At 59.0% G+C, this 18,845-nt stretch overlaps 2 protein-coding genes across 4 annotated transcripts in view; one reads left to right on the top strand and one right to left on the bottom strand.

Annotated features, from left to right (window-relative positions):
* The first annotated feature begins 15 nt into the window (after positions 1 to 15).
* Positions 16 to 7,184, top strand: CTU2 (cytosolic thiouridylase subunit 2). Of its 2 annotated transcripts, XM_037142335.2 has the most exons (15): positions 16 to 123; positions 998 to 1,072; positions 2,364 to 2,442; positions 2,693 to 2,752; positions 3,881 to 3,941; positions 4,421 to 4,530; positions 4,697 to 4,989; positions 5,060 to 5,195; positions 5,329 to 5,460; positions 5,944 to 6,035; positions 6,168 to 6,271; positions 6,382 to 6,529; positions 6,674 to 6,740; positions 6,855 to 6,913; positions 7,006 to 7,184. In XM_037142335.2, exons 1-15 carry the CDS (start codon positions 59 to 61, stop codon positions 7,079 to 7,081), a joined length of 1,557 nt encoding a protein of 518 aa, XP_036998230.2. In that variant the 5' UTR covers positions 16 to 58; the 3' UTR covers positions 7,082 to 7,184. The 2 variants fall into 2 exon arrangements, with proteins under 2 accessions (XP_036998230.2, XP_036998231.2); XM_037142336.2 differs by lacking the exon at positions 6,855 to 6,913 and having other exon boundaries at positions 7,006 to 7,147.
* PIEZO1 (piezo type mechanosensitive ion channel component 1) overlaps positions 7,173 to 18,845 on the bottom strand; it is a 61,628-nt gene continuing 49,955 nt past the window's right edge. Inside the window, exons 24-51 of one of the 2 annotated variants that reach the window (XM_037142333.2) lie at positions 18,160 to 18,313; positions 17,672 to 17,915; positions 17,494 to 17,590; positions 17,093 to 17,264; positions 16,542 to 16,631; positions 16,365 to 16,459; positions 15,971 to 16,042; positions 15,304 to 15,404; positions 14,672 to 14,750; positions 14,542 to 14,598; positions 14,284 to 14,456; positions 14,012 to 14,118; positions 13,699 to 13,890; positions 13,348 to 13,606; positions 13,078 to 13,266; positions 12,606 to 12,909; positions 12,238 to 12,358; positions 12,002 to 12,149; positions 11,704 to 11,918; positions 11,393 to 11,551; positions 11,164 to 11,311; positions 9,013 to 9,201; positions 8,714 to 8,806; positions 8,446 to 8,618; positions 8,250 to 8,372; positions 8,095 to 8,174; positions 7,815 to 8,004; positions 7,173 to 7,729 (exon numbers count right to left, since the gene is read on the bottom strand). In XM_037142333.2, the coding sequence (XP_036998228.2) occupies positions 7,480 to 7,729; positions 7,815 to 8,004; positions 8,095 to 8,174; positions 8,250 to 8,372; positions 8,446 to 8,618; positions 8,714 to 8,806; positions 9,013 to 9,201; positions 11,164 to 11,311; positions 11,393 to 11,551; positions 11,704 to 11,918; positions 12,002 to 12,149; positions 12,238 to 12,358; positions 12,606 to 12,909; positions 13,078 to 13,266; positions 13,348 to 13,606; positions 13,699 to 13,890; positions 14,012 to 14,118; positions 14,284 to 14,456; positions 14,542 to 14,598; positions 14,672 to 14,750; positions 15,304 to 15,404; positions 15,971 to 16,042; positions 16,365 to 16,459; positions 16,542 to 16,631; positions 17,093 to 17,264; positions 17,494 to 17,590; positions 17,672 to 17,915; positions 18,160 to 18,313 (4,274 nt within the window). In that variant the 3' untranslated portion in view covers positions 7,173 to 7,479. The remainder of the gene's footprint in view (positions 7,730 to 7,814; positions 8,005 to 8,094; positions 8,175 to 8,249; positions 8,373 to 8,445; positions 8,619 to 8,713; positions 8,807 to 9,012; positions 9,202 to 11,163; positions 11,312 to 11,392; positions 11,552 to 11,703; positions 11,919 to 12,001; positions 12,150 to 12,237; positions 12,359 to 12,605; positions 12,910 to 13,077; positions 13,267 to 13,347; positions 13,607 to 13,698; positions 13,891 to 14,011; positions 14,119 to 14,283; positions 14,457 to 14,541; positions 14,599 to 14,671; positions 14,751 to 15,303; positions 15,405 to 15,970; positions 16,043 to 16,364; positions 16,460 to 16,541; positions 16,632 to 17,092; positions 17,265 to 17,493; positions 17,591 to 17,671; positions 17,916 to 18,159; positions 18,314 to 18,845) is intronic. The other variant, XM_053666562.1, reaches the window with a different exon arrangement.

Here is an 18,845-nt window from a genome sequence, read left to right as displayed (position 1 = left end):
CTGCGGTGACGTCATCAGACTGCGCGCGCCGCAGTCTGCCTCTCAATCTGGTACAACCATGTGCCAGGTGGGTGAGGAGTACCCGGAGCCCCCGGCTGAGGGACAGCTGCCGCCGCGGTCTGGGTAAGAGCTGGGCGACACACCCATTTCTCCGGTACCCGACGTCTTCAGCCGGCAGCGAGTCCTGCCCTGAGGACGCCGTCGCGCTTTGCCCTCAGTCTCGGGCCCTGCACTCCAGAAAACCCAGATACCGCCAAGGCCAAGCCCAGGAGCCCGGGGGTCCAGGGTGGGGGCTGGCCCTCGCTCCGCAGCACCCGGGGAGTGCCTGTGAAGCCCGTGATGAACACTGGCAGGAAGGGGCTCCTCCTACTCGCTCGCACCTCAAATTCTTGCAGTCATTGGGACAGCTCTGCCTCTGACCATTCTCTCTTACTGAAGAGGAAGTGGGCTTCCCAATCGTTGTCACTCAGTGGCTCCGTATCTCCGGTCCAGAGCCACACAGAGCAAGTTGTCTCCCCTGTCGTGCCAGCCCTGAAGGGATTGAGACGTGACCTTTATGTTCCCACTGAGCTGGCTTTAGCCGACTGGAAATCTCCAGAACCATTGTCTTTTGTCAGAGCGGTATTTTGGTTAAGACACAAGCACTGGTTTTTGTGTGTACAGGCCCCTACATTGCCTCTCTCCTACACAGGGCTGGGATGAGAAACAGGACTCTCTTTCTGAAGCCCGTTGGGAGGGGGAGTGTAAATCTGTGTTCTGTATTGAAACATTTTTTAAAACTTACTGATTTTAGAGAGAAAGAAGAAGGAGGGGGGAGAGAGAGAAACATCGATTTGTTGTTCCACCCATTTATGCATTCATTGGTTGATTCTTGTATGTGCCCTGACTGGGGATGAAACCCACAATCTTTGCATATCAGGACGATGCTCTAACCCACTGAGCTCACCAGCAAGGGCTAATCTGTTCCTGTTCTGTCTTCTCCCACATGTATCCAAAGCACTGAGCAGAAGTGTGTGAAGTGCAAGGAAGGCCTGCCTGTGGTGGTGATCCGAGCAGGAGATGCTTTCTGCAGGTGAGGCCTGGAGATAGGTAGGAGACACTGGCAAACGGTCTTGCTCAGCAGCCAGGATTGCTTCCATTTCTGTGGCTTTATTTGTTGCTTTTAGAAGCATTTAATCATTTTAATTCTGGTTCTAACATTGCTCTTGGTGACTGGTGTTGGTGGGGGAAGTATTGGTTTCCTATGTGGGTAACATTCTCCCATCATTCAACTGTGGATCAGGTGGCAGAAAGGTATGTGGTGGACTTACGAGGAGGGTTGGCAGTGAGAGTGAGTCGTAGGCGGGATGAGCATTTCTGGGCAGCTAGAACATGTCTGGGGGTAATTCGGAGCACCCTAGGATCTTGGGCAGGTGCTCTGCCTGATGTGTTTTGTTGGGTTGACCAAAAAGTTTATATGTTTTTTTCTGTAAAATAAAAGACACACTTTTATTTTCACCAATAGCTATTTTTTAAATTTATTCGTTTTTAGAGAGGGGGAAGGGAGAGAGGAAGAGGGAGAGAAATATCAGTGTGTAGTTGCCTCTCGCACTCCTCCTACTGGGGATCTGGCCAATAACCTAGGCATGAGCCCTGAGTGGGAATTGAACTGGTGACCCTTTGGTTCACAGGCCAGCACTCAATCCACTGAGCTATACCAGCCAGGGCTACACTGGAAATTCTGATCTGTGGATTTGGGGAAGAGCCCAGGACTCTGCCTTTACAGAAGCTTCCTGGGCATTTCTGGTCGTGGTAGGATCAGAAAATTAGAGAAAGGCCTTTGTGGCGATTCAGGATGCTGGGCCCCTGCAGCCTGCCCAGGGCTTCCCTCTTCACTCCAAGAGGTGGTACTTCTCTCTGTGGGAGTCTTAGAAGAGGTCATCAACTCTGCTTAGGAGAGGGTTGGGGTGGCCTTGTCCTGCACATGCCTGTGTCTATCTGTTTACCAGCTGGGCCTTTCTGAGTGCCTGTGGCTGCAGGCAGCATGGGGCTCCTGACCCCTCAGACATCGGTTCACACTGGTAAGGCTTGTGGGTGGTGGCTCAGGTGCCTTCCCATGTGGTGTAAGACTCAGCCTGGGACGACCATACCTGATGAGAGTCCCTCCATGCTGGCCTCCATGCTGGGTAGAGCCTCAGTGTCAAGATGTTGCTCTTAAAGATGGAAGTTGGGACAAGAAGGAAAAAGTAACTGAGCAAGCATCGTTCAGGGCAGCTCCATTGGGCTATTGCCCTGTGGAGGCCAATGTAAGCAGCTTCCCTATCTTGGCATGACGGTGGGCAGCCTGAGCCGTGTGGCTACAGCCAATGGTGATTTTGTTGCAGGGGCTGTTTCAAGGCATTCTACGTCCACAAATTCAGAGCTGTGCTTGGGAAGAACCGGCTGATCTTTCCGGGAGAGAAGGTAGAGTGTGAGGTGACTCCTCTGTGGAGTCCCTGACTAGGCAGCCTGGCCACCTGGGCCCTGGCTCTATGCCCCTGCCACTCTTTTTGCAGGCAGCCTGTCCCATCTGCATCCTACCACCTCCTCCCTGCCATCCTATACCTGGACTCTGAGGATGGACCCATGTCTGGGGACACCCACAGTGGTGGGGGTGGGCGAGCATGCTCATGTTGAGATGTGGTATCCTCCAGCCATGTTCCTTCTCTCCCAGGTGCTCCTGGCCTGGTCCGGGGGGCCTTCGTCCAGCTCCATGGTCTGGCAGGTCCTTGAGGTGCGTCTCCACACCATTCTTCTGGGCCCAGGCCACCACCCACCGAGCTGAGCTTGAGGGTGGAGCCAGCCCTGGAGGGTTCTCGGATGTGTATACAAGAGGTGCACAAGCTCGGAGCTGCATCCAGGGTGCCCAGCTGTGCCCCAGTTTAGCGCTCTTCCATTTGCTCTACTGCAGAAAAGTAGTCACTGGGAAATGGATGTCTCAGGGGGCACAGTGGAGTGTCGCTCAAGGTAGCTCTGAAGCCATGGGCCTCCCCTCAGCCTGGGAGTGGTCTGGGACAAGACATTGAAATAGGAGCAGGTGCCTTGGGAGACAAAAAGTGTTTTGGCTCTGGCAGCTTCCCTGAGAATGAAAGGCATGACAAGGGCTGTTGCCAGGTAAAGGAAGCAGTGTTGCCGGAGAGGACAGTTCATGTCAAGAGGGGAGGGGAGAAGGTGGGTACAGATGAGAGACAGCAGGGGGCCTTTGCATCGGAGTGCCAGCCTGCCCAGATCACAGTGTCAGGGACAGTTACGGCTTCCCCGATGGTGATGGGGCATTGTGGAGGCCTCCACCCAGGGGTGGGACACACAAGGACCTTTTGCACTCCCTGTACAGGTGCAGACTGGAGGTACTGGGCATGAGGCTGCAGCCATGGGGTGGTCTGTACTGGGGCCTGGGAGGTGCCCAGGGCCCTAGGGTGGTGTTTCTGCTCTCATTTCCTGTCCCCTAAACCTGGCCAGGAGACATGAGACAAGCACCTCCTCCCCCAGGTGTTTGTCCAGCACCTAGCACTGCTCTTCCATCTGAGTAGCAATTCCATGTTTTTATCCCGTTGTCCTGGCCTGTGCTGAGCAGCCGGAGGGGCTTGGGTAGTTACGTGGACCCAGCTGCTTTTTAGGCCATTGCCAGCATCAGGGACAGACTGGGGAGGGTGGGTTTTACAAGGGAGAGTACAGATGCCCAGGCAGGGCCAGTTCGAAGTGAGTTGGGCTGCATGGCTTCCCTGTGCCACCTGCCTACTATAGGTGGGCGTCATTGCCCCTTTTCAGCAGGTGCCCAGTCCAGACAGAGAAGGGTCTCTGTAGGAAATTGTCCTGTGGCTTCTGGCTGTGGGGCTGAGGCCCAGTGCCTTCCCTTCTCCAGGGCCTGAGTCGAGATTCTGCCAAAAGACTGCGTTTTGTGCCAGGGGTCATCTACGTCGATGGTACGTGTGGTCATTCCTCCCTCCAGGCCCCAGCTGCTTTGGGCGGGCCTTCTGAAACAGTCAGACTGTGCCCAGGCCGAGGCCCTGGTGGGGGCATTTCTTTGGAGACAGTGCACACATCCAGCAGCAGGTGGCACTTGCCATAAGTCAGACCACCAGAGAGTCAGGCAGGAGTGTCCACCTGGCCTCTTCTGTGGGGTCTAGGGCTATGAATGAGACAGGCAAGTTCACTGCCTGAGGGCCTGATGCTAACCTGCCCTACCCCTCCCCTCCCGGCCCCTCAGCCACTGCCAAGTGGCTACACCCCTACACCCATTCTGAAAATTTTCCTCCAAGGAGAAGGTCTGCAACCTGTGGTCTCTTCAGAAACCTCTGTGCTGCAGCACACAGCCTCGAGGGGCTTCTCACGTGTTGGCCTTGTCCTGCCAGCCGGGCTCTTCTCCTGTGAGCCTCGACTCCACTCTGCCTGCCTGTTTCAGAGGGAGCAGCCTGTGGACAGAGCCTGGAGGACAGAGCCAAAATCCTGGCTGAGATGAAGCTAATCCTGCAGACAGTTGGCTTTCCCTGGCACATTGTTGCTTTAGAAGAGGTGGGTGGGTTGCCCGGGAGAAAGGCCCCTGGAGGATGTCCATGATGGGTGCACGCCTGCTGGCTGGGGCGTGGCTATGGGCCTCTTGCCTGGGCCTGTTCCACAGTGTGTACAGAGCTGGGCCTGGACCTCATACAGTCTCTTCCACCCTTCCCCACTTTGCAAGGTGTTCAGCTTGCCACCATCCGTGCTTCGCTGCTTTGCCCAGGAGCCCTCGGGGACCAAGGGGGCCTACAAGGCAGCCGTGGACAGTTTCCTCCAGCAGCAGCGTGCACCAGCCCAAGGCAAGGAGCGGCTGAGTCAGCCTGGCACCCAGGACCCCCAGAACCCAGCTGTGCCACCCTCAGCTGCCCAAACGGAGGCCCAGCCACCCACAGCTGCCCAGACTGAGGCTCTATCCAGACTGTTCGACTCAGTGAAGACACTGACAGCCAGGGAGGAGCTGCTGCAAACCCTGCGGTGAGCCTCTCTCTCCCCCAGGTCCTGGTCCTTCCCCACCTGGGTCTGAGATGCCCTCCTCTGCTCACAGGACCCACTTGATTCTGCACGTTGCCCGGACCCATGGCTACTCCAAGGTGATGACGGGGGACAGCTGCACCCGCCTGGCCATCAAGCTCATGACTAGCCTGGTGCTGGGGAGAGGAGCCTTCTTGGCCTGGGACACGGTACTTGAAAGTAGTCTTATAAATCAGTCTTGGGGTCTCCCTTATGGAGGGAGGAGGCTCTGACTCCCCAGCTGGCAGGGCAGGAGGGGGCCGTGAGCCTGTGAGCTGGGTGCAGTGAATGACATCCCCCCAGGGCTTCTCCGACGAGCGGCATGGTGACGTGGTGGTGGTGCGGCCCATGCGAGACCACACACTGAAGGAGGTTGCTTTCTACAACCGCCTGTTTGCTGTCCCCTCTGTATTCACGCCAGCCATTGACACCAAGGTAACCTGTGGGGACAGGGCAGGGGTTCAGCAGCCTAAGCTGTGTCCACACCGGCCCGTGGGCCTCAGTGTTTGCCATGTGGTGCCATAGTGGAGTCCCTGGGTCCCCCAGCATCCTTGGCCATCCCTTTGAGTTGGAGGGCAGGCTGGTGTTCTCAGGCGGTGGGGACTCACAAAGAGAGGAAGTTGCTGCCCCCTGGTGCCCCTGTCCCTGGGAAGGTGAGGTGCCCAGCTGGAGGGTCATGGACATGATAGAGGGGCAAGATGGCCTTTATCAGAGACACTTTAATTTTTTTACATAACTTAATTGTTAAAAATGACCATAGAGCAATGGGGACATGGTAGAAGTGTGTGCCCTGGTTCACTCCAGCCCTGACACAGCAGGCTCTTGGGAACTGATGATGTGGAGAAACCCGTGGTTGGCCCCGGGGGCTGTCCCTCTGTGCCAGGGCCACTTGTGCAGTCGCCATCTGATTGTCCCTAGGCCCCCGAAAAGGCCAGCATTCATCGGCTCATGGAGGCCTTCATGCTGAGGCTGCAGGCCCAGTTCCCCTCCACGGTCAGCACTGTGTACAGGTTTGTGTGTGTGGCTCCTGGAGTCGGGTGGGAGGGTGGGCACTGAGCTCCCCACCTTGGGGCTCGAGCCAGGGCAGGAGTGAGGTCTCGGCCAACCAGTGGTGAGTTTGTGCCCTGTCCTAATGCTTTTAGGACAAGTGAGAAGCTGGTCAAGGCCCCCAGGGATGGCAGCGCTGCTGGCCCCCCAGGTCCCCGCTGCCTGCTGTGCATGTGCACACTGGACATCGACACTGCTGGTCTGTGCTGCATCCCTCAGCGTGCTTGGGTGGAGAGGGGTGGGTACCGGCAAGTGGGTGTTGGGGTTTTAGCAGTCCCTGAGTTCCCTGCCGCTCATCTCTGCTTGCAGATAGTGCCACAGCTTTTGGGGTCCAGACCTTACATCTCTCCCAGATGCAGCCCTCCACCCCACCAGCTGAGGCACCCACAATACCCTGCTGCTCTGTAAGAGTGGCCGGGGCCCAAGGTTGCTGCCAGGGGGCTGGGCCCTGTGGGAGGTGAGTCCCTTCCCTGACCCATCCCACCCCATGGCTGGTCCCTTGCAGCTACACAGAGGGTGGTAGTACAGCCTGGGACCAAGCCCCCAGGCCCTGTGCTGAAGGGCCAGGACCAGGTACACAGGTCCAGCTCTGCTCTCACAGGCAGGACCCCCGAGCCCATGTCATCAAGCAGCTTTGCTACGGGTGCCGTGTGAACATGAAGGACGTGGTGAGTGGATGCCTGCCCTGTGTTGGCCACAGGGAAGCCCTCCCACTCCTGGAGGTGGGGTGGCTTCATCTCTGGGCCATGCAGTCCCTCGCCCATGCCAGCTCTCTCTCGCAGCCCTCCCTGGACCCCCTGCCACCCTATATCCTGACTGAGGCCCAGCTCCGCAGCCAGAGGTACTGGCACCTACTGTGCTGGGAGAGCCCTGGGAGGGACCCTTGTGGGTGTCAGCACCTTCAAGCTGACTCCACTGTGTGGCTTCTTCCAGGGCCTGGGTCTTGCAGGAGCTGCAAGAGTATCTGATTGAGGACAGCGATGATGAGGCACAGACTGGTGAGAGCTGAGCCTGGGGACAGACACTCAGGACCACTTGCTGGGACCTCCGACATGCTGGAGCAGGACAGCAAGGACGGGCAGGCAGTTTGTTACCACCCATTTGTATAAATAAAAATGTTTTTAATTAAAAAACTACAGTACACATGGGAAGAGGAGGGCTGGGCCCCGTGGCCCAGTGTATCTGGCACTGGGCCCAGCAGGGAGGACGGAAAGGGACAGCAGTCCTGCACTGGGCCGTGGAGGGGCCACAGCATCCTTCTGACAGCAGCATCAGGGCTCAGTGGGCCAGGAGGACCTGTCACAGCGGGTGGCCTTAGACTGGGATCTCTGCTCCTTTGGCCCCAGGAGCACTTCCTCCCGCATGCCAGGCCGGCTCCTTCATTTGCAGTGCACCAGGAGCCTGGCCCTACTCCTTCTCTCGCGTCCATTTGATCATGGTCTCTGGTGAGCGGTATAGGAAGATGAGCTTGGCGTATAGCTCCTCCTCCAGCTCCAGCTCCCGCGTCTCCCGCACCAGGAAGATGTCCTGGCAGAGCTTGAGGATCCGGTCCACACATGGCAGCTCCTCGAACATGATGGAGTGCGATATCTCACTGAAGAAGCCACGCACGAACTTGCCGATGACCAGCACAATGGACACGTAAAGCCCCATGATCCTGCCAGGCAGGGGTGGGTAAGTCCTGGGGCTGCTGCCCACGGCCACACCCCAGGCCCCTAGGCCACATGTTGCCGCACACTCACCCGTAGCCAGCCAGGAAGCCTAGGCTGGGTGGGCTGACCTTGTCATTGAAGATGACCATGGGCAGCAGGTTGCAGCCAGCCTGGCAGTCCTGTAGCTCGATGACCCACCACTCAAGGAAGCCAGCAGCCCCTGAGCCCACCTGTTCCCTCCGCAGCTGGATGCGCACGCCGAGGTAGTCAGCCTCCTCATCTGGGTCAGAACAGTGGGACAGTAAGGGCCATCGCGCTCCTCCAGGGCAGCAGCTGGGGCCCAGCACCACCCTCCCCTGGACACACTCACTGGGCTGCAGCTGCTTCACAGGGTTGGCTTCAGGCCCGTTGGGGGCACGGATGTACTTGGGGAAGAGGTTCGGGATGACCCTGTGGAGAACAGTCCCGTGGGTGAGGTCTGGTTGGGCCTTCCTGGTGTCCCCAAACCCCCTGGCCCCCACTCACACTGACTGGTCTGAAGTGCCCTCCAGCAGGTTGGCCAGTTGCCGCCGCTCAGTGCTGTTGGGAGCCAAGTCCAGGGTGTGCTTCTCGTTGGTGTACTCCACAGTGCCTCCCTTGGCCAGGTCCCTGCAGGCGGGGGTGCAGTGTGAACCTCTGAGGGGCTCACCCCACCCAGCCCCTGCTCAAGCCCAGGACATACCTCTGGAAATTCCAGGTGAAGCGCAGGGTGATGTCCGCAGTGCCATTGTACAGCTCCCGTTTCATCTGGGCCCTGCTCGGCGGGCTGATGCGCCACAGTGCCCCGGAGCTGCCTTCGATCTGTGCTGTGACGATGTCCTCAGGGCTGTACTGGCTGATGAACTGCATGGCCAGCTGGGTGCAGGGTGACAACTCAGCGGTGTAAAGCCAGCTACCCCTCCCCCGAGCCATCCCATCCCCTGCTGGGCAGTCAGTGGGGGACTACTCACCGGATGGGGGTCAAACTGCCTGGACAGCTCCTCATAGGCCTGGGGTGTGAAGGGCACAATGGACGGCTGCTGGGCGCTCATGGTGAACAGAGGCTGCGGTGGGGGGGGGACAGTAACATGGTGGCAGGGGTCCTCCCTGACCCCCTGGGCTGCCAGTAACCAGGCCCAGCTCTGCGTGGTCCATGAGGACCAGAAAGCAGGGGAGTGGGGACTGGGGCTGCCTAGCAGACCTTTCAGTGGGCCAGCAGAGCTGCCCCCTACGTTACCTCCCCTGGTTGGAGTAGAAGGTGGCTGCTCACCTCATAGCCACCCAGCTTGAGGGTGACAGTGACGTCAATGGGCTGGTTGACGACGCCGACGACAGAGCGCACCAGGGACATGAAGAGCAGTGGGAACCAGATGATGGCCACGAGGAACAGGATGATGAGGCCGCCCATGCCGTACTTCACAATCTTTTTCTTCTTCTGCCCCTTGGGCTGTGGGTATTTCTGGCAGGGGGCAGGATATGGGTCACATCTCAGCGCTGCCTTGTGCAGGCCTCCATCCCTGCTGCCCAGACACAAGCTCTGCCCCAGACTCCTCCTTCCCCACTGGGTCCCAGAGCTGTCCTTTGTGTTCTGCCATTCCTGTCCTCAAGGCCACGGTCTTGGGCTCACCCAGGGGCCCCATAAAGTCAAGCTTTGACTGGACATTCAAACTGATAGCAGCTAAGACTGCTGCCACACAGGACAGGCAGAGAGCAGTGGAATGGAAAGAGTTTGAACCCAGAAACAAACCCACACATGAGACAGAGGTGCCAACCACTCAGTGAAGAAAGGCGATCTGGATGTTCACATGCAAAAGAATAAAGGTGGGCCTTCATCTAACACGATACATAGAACTCGACTGTAAGGCCTAAATCAGTGACGTTCTTAGGGGGCAAATCTTTGCTACCTTACATCTGGTAAAAGGCCCTCAGATCTAACACCAAAATCCTGAGCAACAAGAGAAAAATGAAACTAGATGTTATAAAAAATAGACTTGTGTTTCAGAGGGTACTATCAAAAATGTAAGAAAACAGCCCACGGAATGGGAGAACATACTTGCAAATTGTGTATCTGATGGACTGTAGCACCTGGACTGACTAGGGAACTCCCTCAGCTCGATGAGAGGTGTACATGTGCCAGCGCTTGCTCATCCAGCAATCGTTTAACCCAAGGGAAAGCGGGTGATGGGTGTGAACAGAGGTTTCTCCAAAGGTGGACAGGGCCAGTCAGCACAGAAGATGCTCATCGTTAGCCATCAGCGAAAGGCAAATCAAAGTCAAGGGTGGGTAATAAGAGGACGAAAGTGTTGGCAAGGATGTGGGAGAGGCTGGTGGGACTGAAGTGGTATAGTCACCATGGGAAACAACTACTTGACAGTGAAACCTAGAGATGCCTCATGACCCAGCAGTTCCACTCTTACTACATGTCTACCCAGAAGAAATGGAAACGTGTGTGCATGATCTTAGGGTGACTGTCCATGGCAGCATTTTTTAAAATAAAAACAAGGTCAACTGTCCGTCACCACTTGGAACAGATGGATAAACAGAGTGTGGCATGAAACCTAACCACAGACCAAGCGCTGCATTAGCCTTACCCCTCACTGGAGCACTGACCCTGACTCTAGGCTCAGCCCTTACCCAACACTAACACTAACCCTGGCCCTAAACTTGGCCCTACTCATAGCACTAGCTCTAACTCTACCCCAAACTCTAAAAATCACTCTAACCCTAACACTATAGCTCTAAACCTAGTCCTGCCCATAACCAAACCCTGAACAAAATAAAAGATCTAGTGAAAAAGGTGGTTTATCTACATAATGGAACACTACTCAGGCCTAAAAGGAAGTGAGATTCTCACACATTGCTGCTACATGCTGAGTTGAAGCCAGTCACAAAAGGCTGAACATTGTGTGCTTTCACTTCCATGGAATGTCCAGTGCAGGCAAACCCGTATCGGGAAGTAGGTGGTGGCTGCCAGGCACTGGACAATGGGGAACAGAGTGACTGCCAGTGGGTATGGGGTTTCTCTTTAGAGCGAGCTTTAACACCGACATGGGTGGCTGCACAGCCCTCGGTGTGCTAGACACCACCAAATCATACCCTTTCGATGGGTGAAATCTTGTGGTGTATGCATTCTCAATAAAGCTGCTAGAAAAGAACAAAAACTCAACATTATGGACAGGCCTCTTCCACTAGGCATTTGCTCAGACCGCTGCCAAGTGTCTGCCCGAACAGGGCTGAATTCACTCTCCCATCTCTAAGAAGCCCCTTCCGGCTGCCAGGGTTCTAGGAAGGTTCTCTGGCCTCATGTTGATGTGGGCTATGAACCCACGAAGGGGCCACAAGTGTTGTCTATTTTTTTCAGTGCCTGTCTGCCCAGATGGAAAGTGACCAGTGTCCCCTCTACTGCCTTGGGCTTGGGCACCTTTTCTGTCTCTCTACTGCACTTGATGATGAAGACGTTGGCATAGATATCCTCCACGCACATCCAGTTGCTCAGGGACAGGGTGGTGTCCGTCCACACCCAGTCCATCACGGCCCGCAGCTCCACCAGGAACGGTACCAGCCGGAACCTGTCCGAGACCGGGTTGCCCGTCAGGGGGGCATGTGGAGAGAGGGCGACCTGGGTCCTCCCTGGCCTGGCCCGCACTCACCCCTGGAAGAGGAAAAGGTTGAGGTGGTTGTACTTCTTGGTGAGGAAGTTGCCGAGGATGCGGGTGGGGTAACCGCAACGGATCTGGTAGGCAGACAGGGCAAAGTAGACGCACTTCACAAAGTACCACAGCTGGGCCACTGCATTCTGGCTGAACATCCTAGGGTGGGACAGGAAGCCCAGGTCAGGGCATCCAACCTGAGTCCAGCAGCTGCAGCCCCAAGGTCCCTGAACCCAGCTCGGGCTCTGCTGGGCACCACGAGGCATGTCTCTGCAGGTTAGGCATACCCCCTCACACCTGCCAGCACCCACCTCTCAGTGACAGCAGGCAGGATGAAGAACATCCAGAGATGGATGGCCAGCACCAGGACAACCTGGAAGGCCAGCTTGCCCAGAACGGTCTTGCGTAGGTAGAGGGCACGGTCAATGACCATAGTGCTGAACTGGACCAGCAGCATGACCAGGAAGGCCTCAGGTACCTGGTCATCTGACAGGGAGGACGTGATGTCCGTAGCCGCTGAGTGCTTCTGTGGCCGGGAAAGGAGAGGTCAGGGGCAGCTGGGGTGGCCACTGGGCTCTGTGCTCACTGGGGGCCCTGAGCCCAGCTCACCCCAAAGGCCCAGAAGCCAAAGATGATGATGATGAAGTCGACGACATCAGCTAGGAACATGAGGGCGTAGACGTCGGTGGCTGCACGGTACTTGCTGTGCAGGATGTCGTGGAAGAACCTCCGCGGGGGCCGGCACACGCTCCGAGCCCTGCGGGGGTGGAAGGGAGCTCAGCTCAGTGCCACCTTGGCAGCTCCCACCCACCCCTCCCTGGGCCACTCCCAGGTCAGTCACTCACAGGGACAGGCAGAAGGTCTGCAGCCGGACGCCCACCACCCTCACTCTTTCCTGGGGGCGACTCCGCCTCTTCTTGGTCTGAGAGGCAGCTGCTGCCTCCTCCTCACCCTCAGTCTCAGCTTCTGTGGGGGAGCAGTCACCACTAATGGAAGAGCATGGGGGCTGGGCCTTGCTCAGCTCCTGACCACCCTGAGAGCCCCCAAAGGGGCTGCCATCACCCAATTTCAAACCAGCAGACTGAGCACAGGGCCCTCCCAGGGTCACCAGCAGGGGGCCAGCGGGGCTGCAGCATGTGGACAGAGGGTGCCACTGGACTGGGGCACGACAGCTGGGAGGGCTGGGGTGGTGCGGGCCGACAGGCGCATGTACCAATGGCTGCCGGCACTCTGGGTTCTGCACTCTCTTTCCTCCTCCTCCTGAAGCGCAGGCTGATTCGTCTCGTGTCACGGGGCTTGAGCCCCACTTGTGGCTCCTGGGGCCCATCCCTTGGGTCTTCTGGAATGGCATCCTTGGTGGGGGCCCCAGCCACCTCCAGCTCCTCCTGGGGCCTTGTGACCACCTCGGTCTGGAGTCCCAGCAGGGCTGACTCCTCCCCGGGCTCCTCCTCCTTCCTGTGGCCCCCATCAGGTTCCTTGGAGGCTGGGTCCTCCTCATGGTCCCACAGACCATAGCACTGTGGAAGGAAGGAAGAAGGAGGGTGATGGGGAGGTAGACTTGGCCACACAGGGCAGCTCTTGACCGAGACAAGATGGCCAGGCCAACCATGGGGCCCATGGCATCCAGCCTCGCCTCCTAGAATGAGATGGCTGAGGGGTGCCTGGCCCTGGCCCCTGGCGCTCACCAGCAGCTGGGAACGGTGGAAGAAGAGGGCCATGAGCTGCACCAGGTCATACTTGATATAGCCGTCGGTTTTCTCCAGGCCCAGGATGCGAGGGGGGAAGTAGGGCTTGTTCTCATTGCGCCGCAACACTGAGTGGCTGTTCCAGGGGAAGAAGCCAAACTGGAAGAGGTATTTGGTGACCACCATGACCTGCGGGGCAGGGGAGCTCAGCATGGTGGGGCCAGGACCCCTTCCCGACCCTCAGCCCCCGCCCTGGGGGCAACCGCCCACCTCGGTGAAGACAATGGCTGTCATCCAGAAGCGCTTGCTGGGCCTCGGGATGGACAGCATGGCCCATAAGAAGACCAGTACAGGCAGCACAAGGGAGGCAGCTGAGGCAGTGACCATGTGGTTGAGAACAATGATGAAGTAGCAAAGCAGCTCAGAGTGCGCGGCTACACACCGGTACACGGCCTGCAGCAATCGTAGCGCTCGGCCCTGCCCAGTCTCGAACTGCTCAGCCTCCTTCAGCTCTGGGATGGACAGGCGCCTGCGGGGATCACATTCAGGCAGGTTCTGGTCCCTGGCCTGGGCCCCCCTGTCCCACCCCCGCCTGCCCCATCAGCTGCTCCTCGTGAATACCTGTGAAGGATTAGCTCACTGGCTGTGCGCATCCGGGTTTGGGTGCTGGCAGGAAGCTCCTGGGAGCCATGCAGGGAAGCCCTGGGCTCCGTGACTATCTCCTCACTGCCACTGTGGGTGTTGTAGCCTGTGCTCAGGATGCTGCTGATGTCCTCAGGTGTGCTGCTTGTTGGCTCCTCGGCCCCTAGCCCACTGTGGGAGGGGATGCTGGTTATAGTAGTGGTGGAAGCGCCTCAACATCCCTGGAGGACAGTGGCCAAGAGGCTGTGTGCCCATGAGTGCAGTGGCGGGGGCCACTAAGGCCCATACCCACCTTGAGCCTGTGCTAGGCGCATCCCGTGCCTCCAAGGGGCCTGCTGATGTGGCCTCAGCTTCACTTGAATACAACTGGTCCAGCACACTCCGGTCCACTGCTCCACCCTGCAGGGCACGTGCAGGGTGCAGTACCAGTGGATGCAGTACCAGCGCTGCTCTAGCCCCCATTGTGGGTGAGGCAGGGGCAGGGCGCGCACAGGGGTCGGGTAGTGTGACAGGGCACGGTGGCAGGGCTGGGGTATGGTGGGGTCAGGGCATGGTGGTACCCACCCTGAGCAGCTCCTGTGTGAGCAGGTAGCGCTCAGCACGCAGCACGTCACTTATGGCTCGGTGGTGCCGTGTGAAGGTGTGCAGCCAGCATGTCAGCTCATCCACCAGCGCCTGTCCCAGCACCCACAGGAGCTGCATGGTGCTCAGTATCCGCTGCATCACATGGCTGCGGCCTGCAGGGAGAGGGGTTGGCGGGGGCAGCCCTGGAGGGGCAGCCAGCAGGAGAACCCCAACCCTCAACCCCCTGGGCCCACGCACCTGCCACCTCGTTCCCTGGGCCTTCCACCAACTCTGCCTCTGGGCCGAGGCCGCCTCCTGGGCATAAGGGTGGTGGTCAGCAACTGAGAGCCCTGCGTTTCCCTCCCTCCCTATTCTTGGCCTGACTCACCCCCAGGCAGTTGTGCCTGCTCCTGCCGCCGCCGCCTTAGCACCATCTGGGCGTTGGTCACCCATGCCTGGTACGCCATCTACAGACAGGGCCACGGGGTTAGCACCCTGCCTCCCAAACCATTGAGGCCCATCGGGCCCACCTCTGAGTTGAAGAGGAGGGGAAGGAGGGGCCTGGGGTCAGATGGCCCAGCTGGGGGCCCTCAGCCTGAGCCTGGGCAGGAAGCAGGCATCACGGGACTGCTGTGGAGGACGAGGTGGTTCACGCAGCCGAGCCCGTACTCCTGGGCTTGGTTCTCCCGGGCCCTGGGCTAGAACCAGGGAGCCAAAGTAGACAAGAGGCTGTGGGCTGAGGAGACAGACATGTGGCCAGCAGACCCAATGAGCCTTTCTCAAAGACCAGGCCAGCCGTGGCCACCACAGACCTGCGTGGTCAGAGTTGGGACCTCGGGAGGAAGGAGCAGAGGCACCTACACCCAAACAGACAGCTATTGTGTCTAACTCGGGAGGGCGGGAGGGCGGCATGGGGCTGGGCCGGCGCCCAGGCCCTGGGGGCATTCGTCTTCCCTGTGCTGACCTGGCCCGGGCATTCCCTGCACAGGGCAAAGCAGGCAGGGGACCTTCCCCCCTCACCTGGAAGGCACTCTGTGCTGATGGCCTGGGCTCCTCAGGCTGGGCCTCCTCCTCCTCCTCACTGTCGGACTCGAACAGGAAGTAGTCCCCGGAATGGATGACTGTGGGCAAGGTGGGGCTGAGAGCTGGCCTCCCTCACCCAGGATTGGGCTCTGCAAGACCCTTAAGTTCATGGGTTTGGGCGGGCCCTGTAACAGGTCTGGCTGTGCTGCCCAGCTTGGGTTCCCTTAGCAACCTGTGACCCCACGGGCCGGGATCCACAAGCTACCCTCCCCCTGAGGGACAGCCACAGTGGCTGGAGGCAGGGAGTGGCAGGCTGAGGGACTGAGGCACATGTACACAACGCAGGCCAGCGTGGTGGGACGAGACCAGACTGGACAAGAGGAACACAGAGGGTGCAGGGCCAGGAGAGAGGCTGTGAAGATTCAGGCTTCTGACTCCCCGAGTTAGAAAAACGTACAGCTTGCTGTGAGGGGCTCAATGAAACTGGCGCAGCCCCTTACTACTGCATGGCTTGGAATGAGGCCTGAGAGCCTGCACGTAGGCTGGGGGTCAGCCCCGAGGAGCTCTGCCCACCCCAAACTTGGATAGCAACTGAGAGAGGGGGAGGCTACCCAGCACACAACGGCTTGACCATGTGGCCACAGCAGCTGGGTTGGGGTGGTACCTGTGGCGTGGTCCAGCCAGGGCTGCCACCACTGTGTCCGTGGCAGGGAGGAGCCCCCTGGACTGCCGGGCCCTGTGAAGGGGAGGGGGTGGCAAGCATGAGCCAGCAGGGAGAAACATGGGAGAATGAGGGTGGCCCCTCAGCAGAGAGAGACGCAGAGCCCGTCAGTGACGGGCACCCACTCGTGGGGCTGTGGGGGCGGAGAACAGCTAACAAGTGCAGACAGACAACCACTGGCAGGCTGTGTGGCCTGTAGGGACAGAGAGTGACCACATGGCACAGGACGGATGGGCTGGAAGCCCCGTGTGACGTCACATGGCACATAACTTGAGCAGGCTCTAGTGGCACAGATATGCCAGTGCTCGGGGGCCCCTGAGGCTCCGACCACACTCACCTGGCTCCTGGCCTGGGTCTAGGGGGTGCTGGGGGTGGCCAAGGCCCACCCGGCCCTGCCTGTGCTTTTCCTGCTTGGCTCGGATACGTTCCATCCTGTGGGTAGGAGATGACTCTGAGCACCGAGCCGGTCAGGAAGACACCCCGTGTCCACCCTGGTCCCACAGATGGCACCTACTGTCTTTTCAGCTGGGCCAGGGACTTCTCCTCAGCCTTGCGGTGGTAGTCGATGCTTTTGAGGTTGGCAGCGTTGTACAGGGCAAAGCCCCTGCGGGGAAGTCAGTGAGGCCCGGGATGCCACACTCCAGCTGCACGGGCTCCCCTCCTTGGGCTGAGCCCACCTACCCAGGTCCTCCCTTCCTACAGGACTAGCTTTCCAACACGACACCCCGTCATGATGTGCTGCGGTGACAGGGAGAGGACCCCTCCTGCCACCTCCAGTCTCATGGAGTAGAAAGTGTGCAAATGAAGAGGTGGCCATAGGAGCTGCAGAGGCCAGGGATAGGGAGACTCCCTGGCTCTCTGGTCAGAGTGCAGGGTGAGGAGAGCAGGCCCTCTGGTGGGGTGCATTTCGGGCCAGTGTGGGGGTGGTAATAGGAGTGAAACGCCAACCCATGAGAGCCCAGGTGGAGGAGGCGCCAATGGCCTGTGGACCTCCATTCTCACATGTCACATCAGGGAGCAGCACCCTATCCTAGATGGGCCCAGGGAGCCAAGGTGGGAGCCAACCTGGAGGCCTGCAGGGCAGTGGCCTGGAGCTCAGCCCTGACGTGCAGGAAGTAGTAGCTGAGGAAGACGCGGCGCTGCAGCAGCAGGAACAGGAAACAGACGCTGTCCCACAGGATGCCGGCCTCCTCTATAGGCAGCAGGCAGTCCTGGTCCCTGCCCAGCATCTCCTTGGCTATGGGACAGATGCCAGCACAGGTCGGGGGTGTGATCGAGCAGGAGCGCGGGTTGGGGTGAGGGGTTAGGGACCAAAGTCAGAGGCAGGGGTTAAGCACAATTGTTGAGGGTCAGTGTCAGGACGCAGGTCAGGGACAAAGGGCGGCGGTGGGGGGAAGCGATAGGGGTCTGGGTCCCAGAAGCAGTGTGTCCCTGACACCCTCAGCCACCTGCCCTCTCCCACTCACGGTCGTAGTAGCCTTTGACCGTGCACACGAGGCTGAAGAGCTGGATGACCCAGCAGAAGCTGCTCTGCATTTGCTCCACAAAGACACAGGACAGGAGCTGGGGGCAGGAGGAGGGTCAGCCAGCCTATGGGGTTGAGTCTGGGGCCGAGGCTGGGGCAAGGCAGGCCGGTCAGCTCACCGAGAGCATGTTCTTAGAGATGATGACAGTGACGTTGTAGAGGATGAGGCAGTCCCACAGCACAAGGCGGGCATGTGTATCCTTCTGCAGCAGGGAGGTGCCAAAGAGCAGCAGGTAGAAACAGGCCAGCAGGTAGCCCAGCCCGAAGACACTGATGCGTGTGGCCCCGGTGACGAACACCACCACCAGCACCAGCCAGAAGAGGTAGCGGAAGACGGCGACTTTCAGCATGTCGAGGTAGGACCTGCCGGGCGGGGTGTCACTGTGGGCCCCCTGCAGCCCTGGGTCGGAGGAATTCCTGAGGACCCCTCTGCTGCCAGGTCAGTGTCCACCCCTCATCTTGTCAGGACACCACTGGCAGCACCTGCCCCAGGCCCAGTCCTAGCCAGGGGTGACCATCAGTTCTGCTGACCTGCCACCTGTGCAGCCCCAGGTGGGGGCCCTGGCCCTGGCCGGGCTCTGTAGGCTGGCAACACCCTGGGACTTACCTGCAGTGGATGAAGTTGGGCACGGGGTTGGGCTCCCCCCGCAGAGGCTCCAGGTGGTCAGTGTTGACACCGGCCACGTGCTGCCACTCGTCCGTGCGCTCGGCCGAGAACACCTGCCACTGCTGGGAGGCGCAGAGCAGCAGGAGGAAGTCACCTGTGGACACACGGAGGCCATTGCTGCACTCGCCCTGGGAACCACTGGCTGTGTGGAGGCCGGGCACACGACGGGCACAGGGCACCGACCCTGCACGCAGCCCAGAGAGAGGCGTGGTGTGGGTGTGGGCGTGGGTGTGGGGGCTGAGCTGACAGCTCTACGAGTGTGAACAGTGGCAAGTGATGTCTATATGTGGACAGGGATGCCAGGGACCATGCCTGCCCATGTACAGGTATGTTCTGCATACCTGTATATGTACATGTGGCTCTGCGTACATGGCACACAAATCAGAAAATGAGGCAATGAATTCCCGACTGCATATCCTGTGGGCATCAGTCTGTCCCTCTGCCCACGCTGTGCACACCTGTGTGCAGAGCAGTATCCACCCCCACGTCCACACCTGTGTGCACACTTGCACACACAGGCAAACAAATGCATGTCTGATGGCAGGGTAGGCCACATGAGGTGGGCCTCAGTCCCATGGGGAGGACCCGTAGGACTAGACACACTCATGAGAAAAAGCCCCGCATCC

Source organism: Artibeus jamaicensis, unplaced genomic scaffold (assembly GCF_021234435.1).
Source record: "Artibeus jamaicensis isolate MK-2021 breed Jamaican fruit bat unplaced genomic scaffold, CSHL_Jam_final contig_464, whole genome shotgun sequence".
Classification (NCBI taxonomy): Eukaryota; Metazoa; Chordata; class Mammalia; order Chiroptera; family Phyllostomidae; genus Artibeus; species Artibeus jamaicensis.
This window is presented reverse-complemented; position numbering and strand designations above follow the sequence as displayed.